The 15,783-nt window shown below is 44.3% G+C and overlaps 1 protein-coding gene across 1 annotated transcript in view; it reads right to left on the bottom strand.

Annotated features, from left to right (window-relative positions):
• The window catches only part of LOXL4 (lysyl oxidase like 4), a 139,248-nt gene that overhangs the window by 71,249 nt on the left and 52,216 nt on the right, over window positions 1-15,783 (bottom strand). Inside the window, exons 5-10 of the mRNA XM_033942260.1 lie at window positions 11,563-11,601; window positions 10,242-10,455; window positions 9,285-9,468; window positions 6,911-7,065; window positions 2,590-2,757; window positions 1,445-1,607 (exon numbers count right to left, since the gene is read on the bottom strand). Of these exons, the coding sequence (XP_033798151.1) occupies window positions 1,445-1,607; window positions 2,590-2,757; window positions 6,911-7,065; window positions 9,285-9,468; window positions 10,242-10,455; window positions 11,563-11,601 (923 nt within the window). The remainder of the gene's footprint in view (window positions 1-1,444; window positions 1,608-2,589; window positions 2,758-6,910; window positions 7,066-9,284; window positions 9,469-10,241; window positions 10,456-11,562; window positions 11,602-15,783) is intronic.

Below are 15,783 nucleotides of genomic sequence, written 5' to 3'. Positions count from 1 at the left end.
AGGGTATTCAACCACTATTATAAAATTACATGTTAAAATGGCTTATCACATAATTGTAAGAAGTATTGACAGAGGAGAGGTATGTTCAGGGCCTACATTTGCATATATAACTTACATAATACTCAAAATTCCACCCCTCACTGCTGCATTTAGGCTCTAACATATGCATCAGCATAGACTTTGTGTAAATGTTCATGCCTAAATTTGGGTGTGCCAGCGCCATTGTCCTAGCATTCCATAATGGCATCTTATAGGGTTACCAGATTTTCCATTTGGAAAATCCAGACTCCTATATCTGCCCCCAAGCCTGTCTAGTTCCACCCATCCCCGTCCCATCATGCCTGCTTTCGTCAGGCAGGACATCCAGGCATGCACGGATGTGATGCGATGATGTCATGCACATGCGTGATTTTAGAAAATTGTTAATGACTCAACTCCTTGATAGGCCGGTATCTTGATGCATACTGCTTCATTTTTTCAATCAAGTTCCTTATATTCAACTTGATGTATTTTATCTGTTCTATGTATTACTCCTTTCCCTGCCTGCTGGTATATTCTGCATTATATTGTAAATGCTTTCTGTCTTTATCTGATTTTAAGTCCATTATTCTAATTTGTATTTTATCTGTATCCCATATATTAGCTCACCTTGTTGTGAACCGCCTAGATCTTTTTCGGTATGGCGGTATATAAGAATAAAATTATTATTATTATTATTATTAACTGGCACCTTCCCTGCCATCCCCAACAGCCAAGCAGCTACACCAATGCATAAGAGACAGCGCAAGTTAAAGTCCTCTGTGTGCACTCCTTTTTAAAGGACCCACACACTCTCTACCCCATTCCTCCCCCATTCTGCCCCCCACAAGGCTATGGATATAATGCAAGCTTGGTAACAATTGCCATATTTATGCGGTAACTGCTTAGTGCACTTTAGTAAAATGGCCCCTTAGTGTAGGTTAATTTCATTAGTACAAAAGAGTTCAAAAATCAGGGGAGGGGTGAAATCTAAAAATGAACCAAAAACCTAAAATGCCTTCTGTATGCATCACTAGTTGGTTCGGGTCATTTCTGGGCATTTATATTTTTGGCTGCAGTCCAACTGAACTCCTCTGAGTAGCAGGGATAGACTTGTTTGGCTATACTTATTGTGGCAGGGAGATCCCTTGCCGCGATAAGTATAGCGGCCGCGTTTACTTACATTGTAAGCATCTCTTCCTCTACTAGGGAGACACGTAGGGCCGCCTAGGTTCGCCTAAGGCCCTTAGGTGAGCTTAGGCAGTCTTGCGAGCCTCTCTAGGCTCCCGGAGGCGCCTTCAATATAGGCAGCCTGCCTGGGGAGCATTTTTTAAAAAAACATGCATCCCGATTGGCTGATTAGACAGCTGTAGGATGCCTACAGCTGCCTAAAATCAGGACGCACTTTGCAGAATCAGGGCCTTACTGTCTACACAGGTGACTCCAGCAGAGAGACGTCCACCTCCTCGAGGACAGTGCACCACACTGTGCTTTTGGCACTGCTGGAGGGAAAGTTCAGTTCCAGAACATCGCACTCCACTCATCACAACATCACCAGCGTCAGGCGTTCCTTGCCAGTACCATGTCTCCTGAAAGAAGAAAATAACCTCAGTGCAAATCACCCAACTCTAGCAATATGGCTACTGGAGTGCTCCATCTTTCTCCAGTGTGTACTTCATTTTTCTTACAGAATGTCCTCTATCTCCTCCTAATATTTTCTCAGTTTCTATTTAAGGTTTCTGCATAGCTTTCTCTCTCAAGTACTGTGTTTCCCTGAATATAAGACAGTGTCTTATATTAATTTGGGGTCCAAAAAACACACTAGGGCTTATTTTCGAGGATGTTTTATTTTTTTCATGTACACAATCATCTCTCTCTTCCTCTCCTCTACCCCCAATTCTTCCTCTTTCCTTTCTCCTCCCCCCCCAGTGCAGCATCATTCCTCCCCTCTCACCCATCCCCTTGTGCAGCAGAACCCCACCGAACCTCTCACCGTGAGACTGACATACCTCCGCTCCAAGGCCTCCTAAAGCAGCAGGGTTGGGGGGTTGCTGAATTGATGAGTCTGATTTTTTCAGCAAATCAGGCAGCACTATTGTCAGGGATGGAGTCAGGAAAGGCAGGGAACATTGGGGGAGGGGGGGGGGCTTTGGGGATTGATCTTAACTAGGGCTTATTTTTGGGGTAGGGCTTATTTTCAAGGAAATAGGGTACTTCCAATGTCTGTACCACTGTACATGACTTTGCCCATTCAGTCAGATAACATCTGGAACTCAACCTTCTCACTTCGTCTCTAGACCACTTTCTCTTCACTTTCAAATCCTATCACATAGGACTGTGCTGCTTTATATCCATGTAGACACTATTTCAGCCTCGCAATCTAACTGTGGTACTAGGGACAATGGAGGGTTAAGTGACTTGCCCAGAGTCATGGGGAGCAGGCTGGGATCAAACTCACAACCTCAGGGTACTGAGGTATCAGCTCTAACCCCTAAGCCACCCCCTGCTGCATTCCTATGTCTGTGCTCTGTACAAAATGACCAGAAACAACTGTTTATATGACGTAGTTACCTTCATGGCATGACTGGCAAATCCTAGTCCCAACTGTTTGCACACCACCATGGCTTCATTGATGCCCCAGAAATCACTGCACACAGCACCCCATTTCAGTACTCCATTTACATCTGTCAGTACCTCCACAATCCCCTCGTCACTGGTTCGTCCGCCAGTCAGACGCATCTGTATTCAAGAGAAAGATGACCCGAGTAACGTTTGGCATTATCTAACTCCTAGTCGCACAGGGAGAAAAAGCAGAATGTCGGTTCAGCGAACGGCCACCAGAATGGCCTTGGGGCTCAAGGATCTCACGTATGAAGAAAGATTTAAAAAATTGCGGCTGTACTCACTTGAGGAAAGAAGAGAACGGGGAGATATGATTGAAACATATAAGTACATCACGGGACGCATCGAGTCAGAAGATGATATTTTCTGGCTCATGGGACCCTCAACCACCAGACGGCATCCGCTGAAGATCAGGGGAGGGAAGTTTCATGGCGACTCCAGGAAGTACCGTACTTCTTCACCGAAAGAGTGGTGGATCATTGGAACAGACTCCCACTCCAGGTGATAAAGGCCAGCAGCGTGACGGATTTTAAGAGAAAATGGGATACTCACGTGGGATCTTTAAGGGAGTAAATTCAGGGGAGGGGATACTTGGAATGGGCAGACTTGGTGGGCTATAGCCCTTTTCTGCTGCTTTTTTCTATGTTTCTATGTTTCTAGCAAGGTTCACAAGTGTGGAATCTGATGAATCTATATACACTCATAGATGTCTTAGGGAGTTTTGGGGGGAATATCATTTCCAGTGACGATCTGTAGCTTTTGACCTAGATCACAATATAGTTGGAGGATGTCTGCTCAACTTAGAGGAAACAACGCTACAATGGGTTAAAAACAAACAAACCTGGGGCAATCAAGGGTTAAGTGACATGCCCAGGATCATAAGGAGCCGGGAGGGGGGAAGGAGGGACTGGACCCAGTTTCCCAGGATCTCAGCTCACCGCATCATCCATTAGCTTAATCTTGTGCATATTCACTATAGGTACCCTAGAAGCCAAACTGGCTGAGCGAGTCTTTTGGACTGCATTAGGAATCTTTTGATGGAAATGCCTTTATATGTACTGTGTTTTTGTCCAATCTGTAGAGACCAAAAGTCCTCAGGTTTGTCCTTGGGATTTCCCCCTTCCCCCTAAATCAGTTTGGTTTCAGGCCAGTGAGAAATATCGATGTACAATCTGGGTGTAGGATGACTCTTGCACCAACTGTCATGTGGCTCAAAAACAAATTATGTTCATGCTAATTTTATAAGTGATGGAAACGATGAGGGTAAGGGTCATGCATTTATTTGATATGGCACCTTTCTATAGTATAATCAAAGCTCAATCATAGGTGCATTTTTGCTACAAATGGAGCATTTTTAACACATTTTAGGAGGTTATTTTACAGTTTATTTAAAATTTGACAGATTCCCTAACCCAAGAGGAAATAGGCAGTTCACAATATAATAACCAATTTTATAAACAGAAAGGAACGCCATATAATAAAATAGTAAACACCTAACTCATTTATGTAACATGAAGTATCTCCATAGTATCTGTGTGCATTTAGATTTTGTACTCTGCATAGCTGATTTGTATTGTATGGACTGGACTTTATTTGATGAACTTTTCTACTTTTGCTGTTCCTGCTGTTGGATGGAAACTTGGATTACTACAGGCTTTTGGCGGAGTTTTTTTTATGACCTATGATGAACTAAGGGCTGCCCAAGTCCGGTCCTCGAGATCTACTGGCGGGCCAGGTTTTCTGGATATCCGCAAGAGAGATTTGCATACCAAAAAGGCAGTGCAGGCAAATCTCTCTCATGCATATTCATTGCGGATACCCAGAAAACCTGACCTGCCAGTAGATCTCGAGGACCCAACTTGGGCAGCCCTGATTACTAAGGGCTCATTCGCTTTGCATTCTTTGCAGTTTTGATGAGCTCTTTGACAAAAGTGTCAGGTCTTTTTCTCCACCTTGGTTTGTGTGCTGTTTGTATTCCACCTTAGCAGAAGGAGATAAGGGTCCTTTAACTAAGGCACGCTAGCCATTTGAGCACACGCTACACGCTAACGCATCCACAGACTATAATGGATGCGTTAGCATTTAGCGCACACTAAAACAGCGGGCGCTAAAACAGCTAGCGTGCCTTAGTAAAAGGACCTCTTTATGCATTAAGTGATAGTTACAGTATATTCCATAAGTGATCTGCCATCTATAGTTCATAGTTGGGATATATCCTGGAAGTGTAGCAAGGCCAACTGGATAGATTTATCATTCATAACATAACAAACCATTTATATACTGTGATGTGGTTAGCAAATGAATGAACTGCACATGCACAGGGAATTACATATTTAAATCCTATATAATAAAACCCTAGCCGCCCATGCGCACTCCTATCTGCGTGTTCCATTTTCCCTGTTCCGTGAGATGTAGGTCCTTGGTGGCAGGAGTACGCATGCGCAGGTCCCCAGCCTTACAGCACCTAACTACACTTGCCGGCAGGACTGGCCGCCAGCGCTGGACTCCCTGCTCTGGTAAAAGTAAGTTCTTCGCCTTGCCGCCCCCCCCCCCTTCCCGCAGTCCCAACTCCAAACCTGCCGACTCCAGCAGTGTCTGCATCACTGTACACACGCTGCTTTGGGGCCGTAGAAAGGCCCGAAGCAGCGTGTGTACAGTGCTGCAGATGCTGCTGGAGTCGGCAGGTTTGGAGTCGGGACCGCGGAAAGGGAAGGGGGGGGGGCGACGGCGGCAAGGGACTATGAAAGCCGACCAGACTTCTAGCACCCGTTAATGTAACGGGCTAAAATACTAGTTACAGAATAATTATTTATAAAATTTGGCAAAGAGATGAGTTTTGGGCATTCTTCTAAAAGTTTAAAACGAACAGAAATTAGATATCAAGTTGCTACAGCCCTTTATCTGGATGTTGTAATTCGCTGACTGTACAGCTATTCTTCTCTGTGAACCGCCTAGAAGTCGCATGATTAAGGCGGTATAGAAAAATAAAGTTATTATTATTATTTACTATTTTCTACTGTCAAGTACCATGTTACTATGTATACTATATTATATATTATATGGATATTATATTTTCCTAGAAAATGGTTAACCATGATGCATTTAAGTAACGCGTAAGATTGACGGAGTTTAAAGACTATATTTCCATAAGAAAACAAATATAGATTACACTGGATAGGTGTAGCTTGTTTTGACGACATGGCCCAGGAGATTTTTGGCTCAGTAACAAGATAGCAAGGCTAATAAAATGTGTAACTACTACAGTTCATTGTGGTTTTTGTGAACATAAACTTCATTGACAGCTCTGTAAAGCAAGTTTATACTATATATCATGCATGTTACTTGGGGTTTTTTTTTTTTCCTATTTGATAGGATTAGAATTTCACAAATTATATCATTTTACTTAGAATTATTATGGGGGCCCTGCTGCAGATAATATGTGCTGATCATTAATAAAAAGACTCCCTATGTCTGTCATAAGAATCATGCAGTGCAGATAAAGCTATCTTCAGAAAGGTCTTGTCACAGAAAAGGATGGAAGCCAGAATTCTTCACAGGAATTCCCGTAGACAAAGAAATTAAGTTGAATGACAGGACTGGAATTTTGCTTACATCTTTTTATATAAAATATATTTATTTTATTTATTTATTTTTTATTTATTCAATTTTCTATACCGTTCTCCCAGGGGAGCTCAGAACGGTTTACATGCATTTATTCAGGTACTCAAGCAGTTAAGATAAGATAAGAACATATGTAACAAATCCAAAGTGGCTGGTGAAAAAAAAAAAGCATGAACAATATAGAAACATAGAAGATGACGGCAGAAAAGGGCTACAGCCCATTAAGTCTGCCCACTCTGCTTACCCACCCCCTGTCTATGCCCTAATGACCCAATTTCCTTATCTTGACCCTCGTAGGGATCCCACATGGGTATCCCATTTATTCTTAAAGTCTGGCACGCTGTCTGCCTCGATCACCTGCACTGGAAGCTTGTTCCAATGATCAACCACTCTCTCTGTGAAGAAATACTTTCTGGTGTCGCCATGAAATTTTCCGCCCCTGAGTTTGAGCGGGTGCCCTCTTGTGGCCGAGGGTCCCTTGAGAAAGAAAATATCATCTTCCACTTTGACACGTAATCCTTGGGTAAAGATTTCAAGGCAACTCTAAAAATAGAAAGGCCCTGGCTTTCGTTTTCTAAATGTAAATGTAATATTCTGAACTTACAGGGCACGCTGTCCTGTGGTTAGTGTGTGCACAAAAAGGCCTTACCTGACTGCCGTAGCCCATTCGTGGGATATGACACCGCACGGCTGCATCCTCTTCGTGTAAACAGCCTTTGCGGGATGCCTCCTGGAATTTGCACTCGGTGATGGATTTCTCATTGCCTCTGCACAGGACCTCATTCATATGAATAGGGCCAAAACCTGATGCCAAGAAAAAAAAATCATCAGAACTCTTCTCCAGTGTACCCAGTCCTCAAATCAACCCAAGCTTCTTTATACCAGGTGATCTAACCAAGGCAAATGTTGATACTCCTGGAACCATACACAAATACAGGATGTCTGGGGTGTTACTTAGAAAGAGACTTGGAAGTGGTGTCAACAAGTTGATGAAGCCATCCGTGCAATGTGCGGCGGCGGAGAAAAGGGCAAATAGGATGCTAAGAATGATTAAGAAGGAGATCACGAACAGACCGGAGAAGGTTATCATGCCACTGAACCGGGCCATGGTACACTCTCACCTGGAATACTACGTCCAGCACTGGTCACCGTAAATGAAGAAGGACAAGGTACTACTCGAAAGGGTCCAGAGAAGAGCAACTAAAATGGTTAAGGGGCTGGAGGAGTTGCCGTACAGTGAGAGATTAGAGAAACTGGGCCTCTTCTCCCTTGAAAAGAGGAGACTGAGAGGGGGCATGATCAAAACATCCAAGATAATGAAGGGAATAGACTTAATAGATAAAGAAAGATTGTTCACCCTCTCCAAGGTAGAGAGAACGAGAGGGCACTCTCTAAAGTTGAAAGGGGATAGATTCCGTACAAACATAAGGAAGTTCTTCTTCACCCAGAGAGTGGTGGAAAACTGGAACGCTCTTCCGGAGGCTGTTATAGGGGAAAACTCCCTCCAGGGATTCAAGACAAAGTTAGACAAGTTCCTGCTAAACTAGAAAGTACGCAGGTGAGGCTGGACTCATTTAGAGCACCGGTCTTTGACCTGGGGGCCGCTGCGTGAGCGGACTGTTGGGCACGATTGAACCACTGGTCTGACCCAGCAGCGGCAATTCTTATGCTCTTATGTTTATCAAGAAAGAAGAGTTTCCATTGCTTTTCCATCTTATTCCTTCTAAAAGCTTCCTTTTTTCAATGCATGTGTTTTAATTTAATATAGTTCCTATTACCCAAAGTGGTTAAAAACTTTATTTAAAAAAATATAGACCCCCCCTTTTATCAAACTGCATAAAGGGTTTTTTTAAAATCACAGACCGCTGCGGTAAAAGCTGAGGCTCATAGGAATTCTACGCACATCGGAGTTTTTACTGCAGTGGTCTGAAATTTAAAAAACCCTTACGCAGCTTGATAAAAGGGGGCCACAGATAATACAATACTGCACCTATATTCCTTAATTACTACTGAAATTGTTCAGTGTTGATGACAAGATTAAATGGACTGGGGTAAGCAGAGTACATTAATTTCCAGAGTTATTCTGTATTCCGGTTAAGTGCAAAGACTTGTGATCGAATATTAACTTGCATATAACCGGAACATGCAAATAACCAATGCTACCCTTTCATATCATAATTTCAGTAACCACACAGACCCAGTGTAGTGTGACATATTTATTACTGTTATAGAACAGTTAACATGCCCATTTCTCCTTTTAAGACCCTTCACCAGCACAATGCCACATTTCACCCTCCATCACTATGTCCAACATTCCTCCCCCTTACATCCCCTTCAATCTGCCCATATTCAACATTTCTCTCTCTCATCCTTCTATTCCCCATGCATCTGTATCTCACTCCTCTCTCTCTATGCCCAATTTTCCTTTCCCCATGTGCACCATCTCTCACTCACACACTCATGCCCATCAATTCTCCTTTTTTATTCCTTCCCTTCTGTGTCCAGTGTTCATGCCCCTTCCCTTCCTTTTGTGTCAAGTTCATACCCCCTCTCCCCCCGAAGCCGACCTGACCACAGAAGACACAGGCGCCACCGGGGATCCCTCCTGCCCCTCACTGAAGCTGCCAGCGCCGGGGATCCCTCCCTGCCTCCCTCTCTGCCCGCCCGCTGCAACATCCCCACCCCTAAAGCCGACCCTGCCACCTCACAGGAGATGACACGCTTCATCCCCTCCCCCCAGCAGCAACTCCGCACAGTGACGGGCCACGGCGCGTGCAGCGACTGATATGCTGCACGTGGCCGGCTCGCAAGCCTTCCCCCCCGACATGAATTCTGACATCGGATAGAAGGTTCCAGGCCAGCCAGCCAGCGATTATATGTGTGAGTATAAATCCCACTCATTCTTCCATATATTTATAGTTACAGAATAGTGCTTTGGCATTCTAAACATTTACGCACCTTACAGGATTACCCCATAGTGCTACACATTCAAGTCCGATCAACTTACTGCTATACCCACTTACCTTGGCCCAAATGAGCACCAAATATGGCCTCCTTAGCAGTTCCGTAACCAAGCTCGCGGCATACTACGCTGGCTGAGAGGAGGTTCCACTTGTCGTCACAAATTGTGCCCCATTTGCCATTCTTCAGCACCTCTACTCTGCCCTCTCCAGGATGAGCACCAGCCCTGAGTCTCACCAGAGGCTCCTATAGCAACAGAAAGGGGACAGGTGTGTTAACTGGTAAGCACGTTGTTTCACTCACCGAATTTCTATAATATCAGACCATGAAACAATCATCAATAAGCATAATGTCAGAAAGTACCTTACGAATACCTTGCTGAGGGATTACGGGAGCTTAAGTACCCTTTGGGCCCGATTCTATAAACGGCGCCTAATTGTGTCTACCTTGTAGGTGCTGGTATGCACGGTTGTCAATCAACCATTAGGCGTCCTTTATAGAATCACGCCTAGCGACGCTTAGGCAGGCTTAGGCATTGCTAGGCATCGAGGTAGACGCCAGTATATTAGGCCAGGTTTTACTTGACCTAATTTGCCAGCGCCTAACTCCCATGCCTAGCAACGTCTAAGTTTACCACAGCTAACCTATGCCCCTAACCATGCCTACTTTGGAGGAAAGCATCTTTAGGTGGCAGAGAGCACCTCAGCTTAGACGTTTCTAGGCACGAGTGCAACCATGTCAATAAAAAAAAATTGTTTTCTTTAACCAGTTTTTAATGGCACGGACCACCGACACGCCATTTAAGCAATTAAAAAAAAAAGCAATTGAGTTGTGTGCGAAAATGAATTGGGTGTCACCAGGCATTCACGATTAGGGCACCTAGCAGTGCCTAACCCAGGTAACGTTTGTAGAATCGGGGCCTTTTTGGAAAAGGCTGGGGCCAGAGTCGGGCCTCTCCTTACTGTTGACTTCTCAATAGTTAGCGCCTGCTCTTATTGCTAAAAGATGCCACAGTTTACCTCAGATCTGAAAGCTTTGCGAAAGTTGCTTCCTTGCCCATTGATGAACTGAGGGCCCGCCACGCAGCGCACAATGGCATGCATCCCATCGCTGCGGCATGGCTTCAGTTTGCCCGGCGGCACTTGGATCTTGCAGTTGGCCAGATGAGGCTCATTTCCTGTACAGCTCACCTTGTGAATCCAAAACATTTTTTTCTTGGTGGTAATTTTGAGCCTGACAAATGAGTAAAACAATGATTACAAATAGTAACAGAAGTAAAGAGAGTGCGGGTGGAAAATGGGGAATAATGTGAAAATGGAGACGTAATACTTCAAAAGGAAAACAAGATGAGCACAAAAACAAACAAACACACATTTAAAACTATGGGGTCATTTTACTAAGGTGTGTTAACCGATTTAACGCCCACTCAGTGGCATAGTTAGGGGGTGGGGTGGTCCGCCCAGGCGCCATGTTGGGGGGGGCACCAGCACCCCTCCTCCTCTCTGCCTTCCCACCTCTTCCCACTTCTCCCCTCACCACACGCATGCCCCCCTTCCCTTCCCCCGTACCTCTAGTGGTTCACTGCCGTGGGCAGCAACTTCAACGTGCTCCTCGCGACCACGTCATCTCTCCTGCCGACATCACTTCCAGGTGTCGCACGAAGGAAGTGACATCAGAGGGAGAGCCAAAGGGGGTTGCGAGGAGCGCATTAACGTTCTCGTTGCTCATGGCGGCGAACAACTAGAGGCATGGGGGAAGGGAAGGGGGGGGTCACGCGCGCAGCAGAGGGGATCGGGGAAGGAGCAGGAGGTGGAGATGAGGGCAGGGGAGGGGCGCCGCCAATGTCACGGGCACCTCTCACCCTCGATATGCCACAGCGCATGCTGAATGTTAAAACGCCCACTGAAATATAACGGCCATCGTAGCATTCAGCACGCACGACTCATTAGCATAGAAACATAGAACATAGAAAGATGACGGCAGAAAAGGGCCACAGCCCATCAAGTCTGCCCACTCTTTTGACCCACCCCATTAAGTCTGAGTGCTAGTGACCTGGTTCCTTAACTCAACCCTCGAAGGGATCCCACGTGGGTGTCCTATTTATTCTTAAAGTCGAGCACGCTGGTGGCCTTGATCACCTGCACTGGAAGTTTGTTCCAGTGATCTACCACCCTTTCTGTGAAGAAATACTTCCTGGTGTCACCACTAAATTTCCCTCCTCTGAGTTTGAGCGGGTGCCCCCTTGTGACCGTAGTTAAAGGACACCGTAGTTAAAGGACACCTATATTTTTTTCACTCTTAAAACTGAAAAACACTGTCAAGGCAAACAGAAATACGCACCTGGATTTAGGGTCTTTCATTTTCAAATTCCAAAGTTTCCTATAACAAATATATGAACATATTAGAACGGTGCAGTGTAGCAGCAACCATGTCTCCAGCAAGTAAAGAGTTCCGGTCACTGCAGAACAGGGACACCTATTGGTTAGACTCAGTGTGCACCTACCAACAGGGTTGTCCAGAAAAAACTAAGACCTCCTTTAATTAAGCCGTATTAAGGGGATTTATCGCTGGCCGCTGCGGTTAAAACTCTGACGCTCACAGAATTCCTATGAGTGTTGGAGCGTGGAGTGCAGCAGCCTGCAATTAACCCCCCCCCCTAATGTGGCTTGATAAAAGAGGACCTAAAGTTGGAAAAACTGTGGGAATTGAAGTTTTTTCCCATGAATCTGATTATGCTTGATCAGAAAATAATTAAAAAAAAATTTTTAAAGCCCCTTCTGGGGCCGCTCAAAGCTCCGTTTTTTTAAAATTTGCTATTATTTTTGCTTAAAGGAGTAAACTTCTTGGTATTATAGCTATGGCGCCTTTTATCAAGCCATGTTAGGGTTTTTTTATCACTGGCCACTGTGGTAAAAACTCTAACACTCAGAGAATTCCTATGAGCTTCGAAGCTTTTCCTGCAGCGACTCATGAGAAAAATAAAACTTACCCCCTCTTTTACAAAGGTGCACTATGCTTTTTAGCGCGTAATAAATATTATAGTACGCTAAACACGCTAAATGCTAACACATGCATGTTATCCTATGGATGCGTTAGCGGTTAGCGCACGCGTTGATTTAGTGTGCGCTAAACACGTGCTAAAATGCTTAACGCGCCATGGTAAAAGAGGGCCTTAGCGCAGCTTGATAAAAGGGGGCCTGTAACTTTTAAGTTTTCGCACTCAGCAATGATACATTGCTAAAAAGATATTTTATGCAAAAAAAATCTAGCAGTAATTTATTAAGGCCCCCTTTTGTGAATCCACGTTAAGTTTTTTTTTTTTTGTTTTTTTTTTTAATCGCTGGCTGCGGCAGTATTAACTCAGATGCTCATAGGAATTGTATGAGCATTGGAGCTAATACTGCTGCAGCAGGCAATATAAAAATACAGCCTCGTAAAAGGGGGCCTAAATCAGAAATTTGACATATTTTGCCACTAGCTAAACACATACACTTTGGTGTCGTCATCTACCAATGGCTTTCCAAGCACTCAAGCATTCGAGTTAGTGTGGATAAAGCCTGCAATGCTGTTCAACTCCTTGCAACAAAGCTTCACCCTGCGCTGGGTCGGTGGTTAGTTTAACGCCTCGCTCGGCTGTGTTGTTAACCACCTTCACTCTGTTGACAAACTGTTCAGCCATAATGGAAGTTTGGATCTTCAGATGACCTGCCCACTAGCTTTGTCAACCATTCATTGGTTAACACCAAGACTGTGAAACAGGAAATATGATTCAGGTCCAATCAAGGGCCTGTTTTAGAAAGCCGCGCTAGCAGCTGCTGTGTGGTAACGGCCCCGAAGCCCATAGAGATTTAAAGGTCTGCGGGGCTTTTGTCTCACGGCTTTGTAAAACAGGCTGCAAGTCTCCCAGTGATTTGCTTCGGTGGACACGTTTGGCCATTACTGCCCCCCCCCCCACCACCACACACACACACACACTTTTTTTTTTTTTTTTTTTTTTACAAAAACCGTAGCGTGGTTTTTAGCGCCGGCTGATTCTATGGAATTCTATGAGCATCGGAGCTGTTATTATGGCCAACGCTAAAACCACGCTATGGTTTTGTAAAAAGAGGGGGTTGCTAAAGTATGTTAAATTTCTGTTATTTTTTACAATAAAGTGCAGATATTGAGGGTTCATTTAATAAAATACTGCTAATTTTTTGTTGCACAAATGTCTTTTTATCAATGTATCATTACTGAGTATGAAAATCTAAACGTTATAGCCTCTAATACTAAGAAAATTGCTCCATTATGCAAAAACAAAAGCTTTATGTAATCAGTGGCTTCAAGTGACCCCCCCAGGATGGGCTTTTAAAATTTTTCAAAAATTATTTTCTGATCAAGCACAATCAGATTCATAGGAAAAACTTTAATTTGCACAGTTTTTCCAACTTTAGGTTTTTCTGGACAACCCTAACACACCAAGTTCCAAAAAGAGCTATGGTTTGTTGCCATTGATCAATTGTATTATCATTGCAATGACTGCTCTATATAGCAGGATTTGGAGAACACAAGATAAAAAGTACAGTAAGTCAAATTAGATAGAAACAAAACAGAAAAAAATGCATTTGCTGTACTAGAGAAGCAGCAATATGTTCTCAGTAAGTCATGATCACTAACCCCCTCTTTTACGAAAGTGCGATAGCAGTTTCTAGCACGGAGAGCCGCGCAGAATGGCCCGCACTGCTCCCGATGCTCATAGGAACTGAATGAGCATTGGGAGCCGTGCGGGCCATTCAGCACGGCTCCCCGCGCTAGAAACTGCTATCGCAGATTCGTAAAAGGAGGCCTAAGGGTCTGTGAGGGAGTTTCTTTAGCTCGAAATATATCTGAAAGGGGCAGATTATGGCAGTAAAAAAACAATCTAAACATCAAATGCAAGTTTATATAATTCAAAAAGTTGGTGCATAGTCTCAAATTTGAAGCATGTTGTCCCATGTTCTTTAACAGGAAAACATTAATGTACACTAAGGGCCGGAATCTATAAATAGTGCCTAGAGGCGATTCATAGTCAAATGTGCGCAGACATTTGGGCACAGGACAGAACCTACAATGTAGGCACCCCTTAGCACAGTTGCCAATCAACCGCTAGGTGTCCTTTATAGAATCCTGCTTAGCGGTGCCTAGGCATCGCTAGGCATCCTGGAGGTAGGCGCCAGTATATTATGCCAGGTTTTACTGGGTCTAATTTACCAGTGCCTGACTTGGACACCTAGCGATGCCTAAGTCAACCACGCCTAATTTTCAGGTAGGTGTCAGAAGACATCAGAAGGTGTCTCAACTTTGGCAGTATTCTATTTTTTTTTTTAATTAATTATTCAATTAACTTCAATGGTGCTGTCAATTATCATGCCATTGAAACTAATTGAAGTAATTTAGATTAGGCACAGATTTTAGTTAGGCGTTGCCAGGCAGCCTTAACTAGGCCACCCAGTGGTACCTAAATAGGGCACTGTTTACAGAAACTGGCCCTATGTACAGCTGGGGGCATATCAGAAAGGCCCCACAGGATGGCACATATCATCCACTGGAGACTGTAAATCAGGGCTGCCCAAGTCCGGTCCTCGAGATCTACTGGCAGGCCAGGTTTTCTGGATATCCACAATGAACATGCATGAGAGAGATTTGCATACCAAGAAGGCAGTGAAGGCAAATCTTACTCATGCATATTCTTTGTGGATATCCTGAAAACCTGGCCTGCCAGTAGATCTCGAGGACCGGACTTGGGCAGCCCTGCTGGAAATACTACAACATTGTTGTGTCAGTAAGGCATTGGTATCATGACCCTAAGAGAATTTTGGAGAAAAAGTGGTTATGACCACATGAGACTATCCATAACAGGCATTCAGATATATTGGCATATCCTTGGTCTAAGAACCAGTTTATTTTTCATTTTGGTAACTTTCAGATCATTCTGGTCTTGCTTGGGCTGAGAACTTTTCAGCACCCCCTCTTAAGAACATAAGAATTGCAGCTGCTGGTTCAGACCAGTGGTCCATCGTGCCCGGCAGTCCGCTCACACGGCAGCCCCCAGGTCAAAGACCAGTGCCCTAACTGAGTCTAGTCTTACCTGTGTACGTTCTGGTTCAGCAGGAACTTGTCGAACTTGGTCTTGAATCCCTGGAGGGTGTTTTCCCCTATAACAGCCTCCGTAAGAGCGTTCCAGTTTTCTACCACTCTCTGGGTGAAGAAGAGCTTCCTTACGTTTGTACGGAATCTATCCCCTTTTAACTCTAGAGAGTGCCCTCTCGTTCTCTCTACTTTGGAGAGGGTGAACAACCTGTCTTTATCTACTAAGTCTATTCCCTTCATTATCTTGAATGTTTCGATCATGTCCCCTCTCAATCTCCTCTGTTCGAGGGAGAAGAGGCCCAGTTTCTCTAATCTTTTGCTGTACGGTAGGGACAAAGCTGATATCTGAAGAACCCCTGCTCCAATTAGCAACCCTTCAAAAACTTTCCCAGCTACCTCACCACTTTGGAAAATGTTAGACTAAGGGCTCCTTTTACCAAGCCGCGTTAGCGG

The sequence above is a fragment of the Geotrypetes seraphini genome, chromosome 4, assembly GCF_902459505.1.
Source record: "Geotrypetes seraphini chromosome 4, aGeoSer1.1, whole genome shotgun sequence".
In the NCBI taxonomy this organism is placed as follows: Eukaryota; Metazoa; Chordata; class Amphibia; order Gymnophiona; family Dermophiidae; genus Geotrypetes; species Geotrypetes seraphini.
This window is presented reverse-complemented; position numbering and strand designations above follow the sequence as displayed.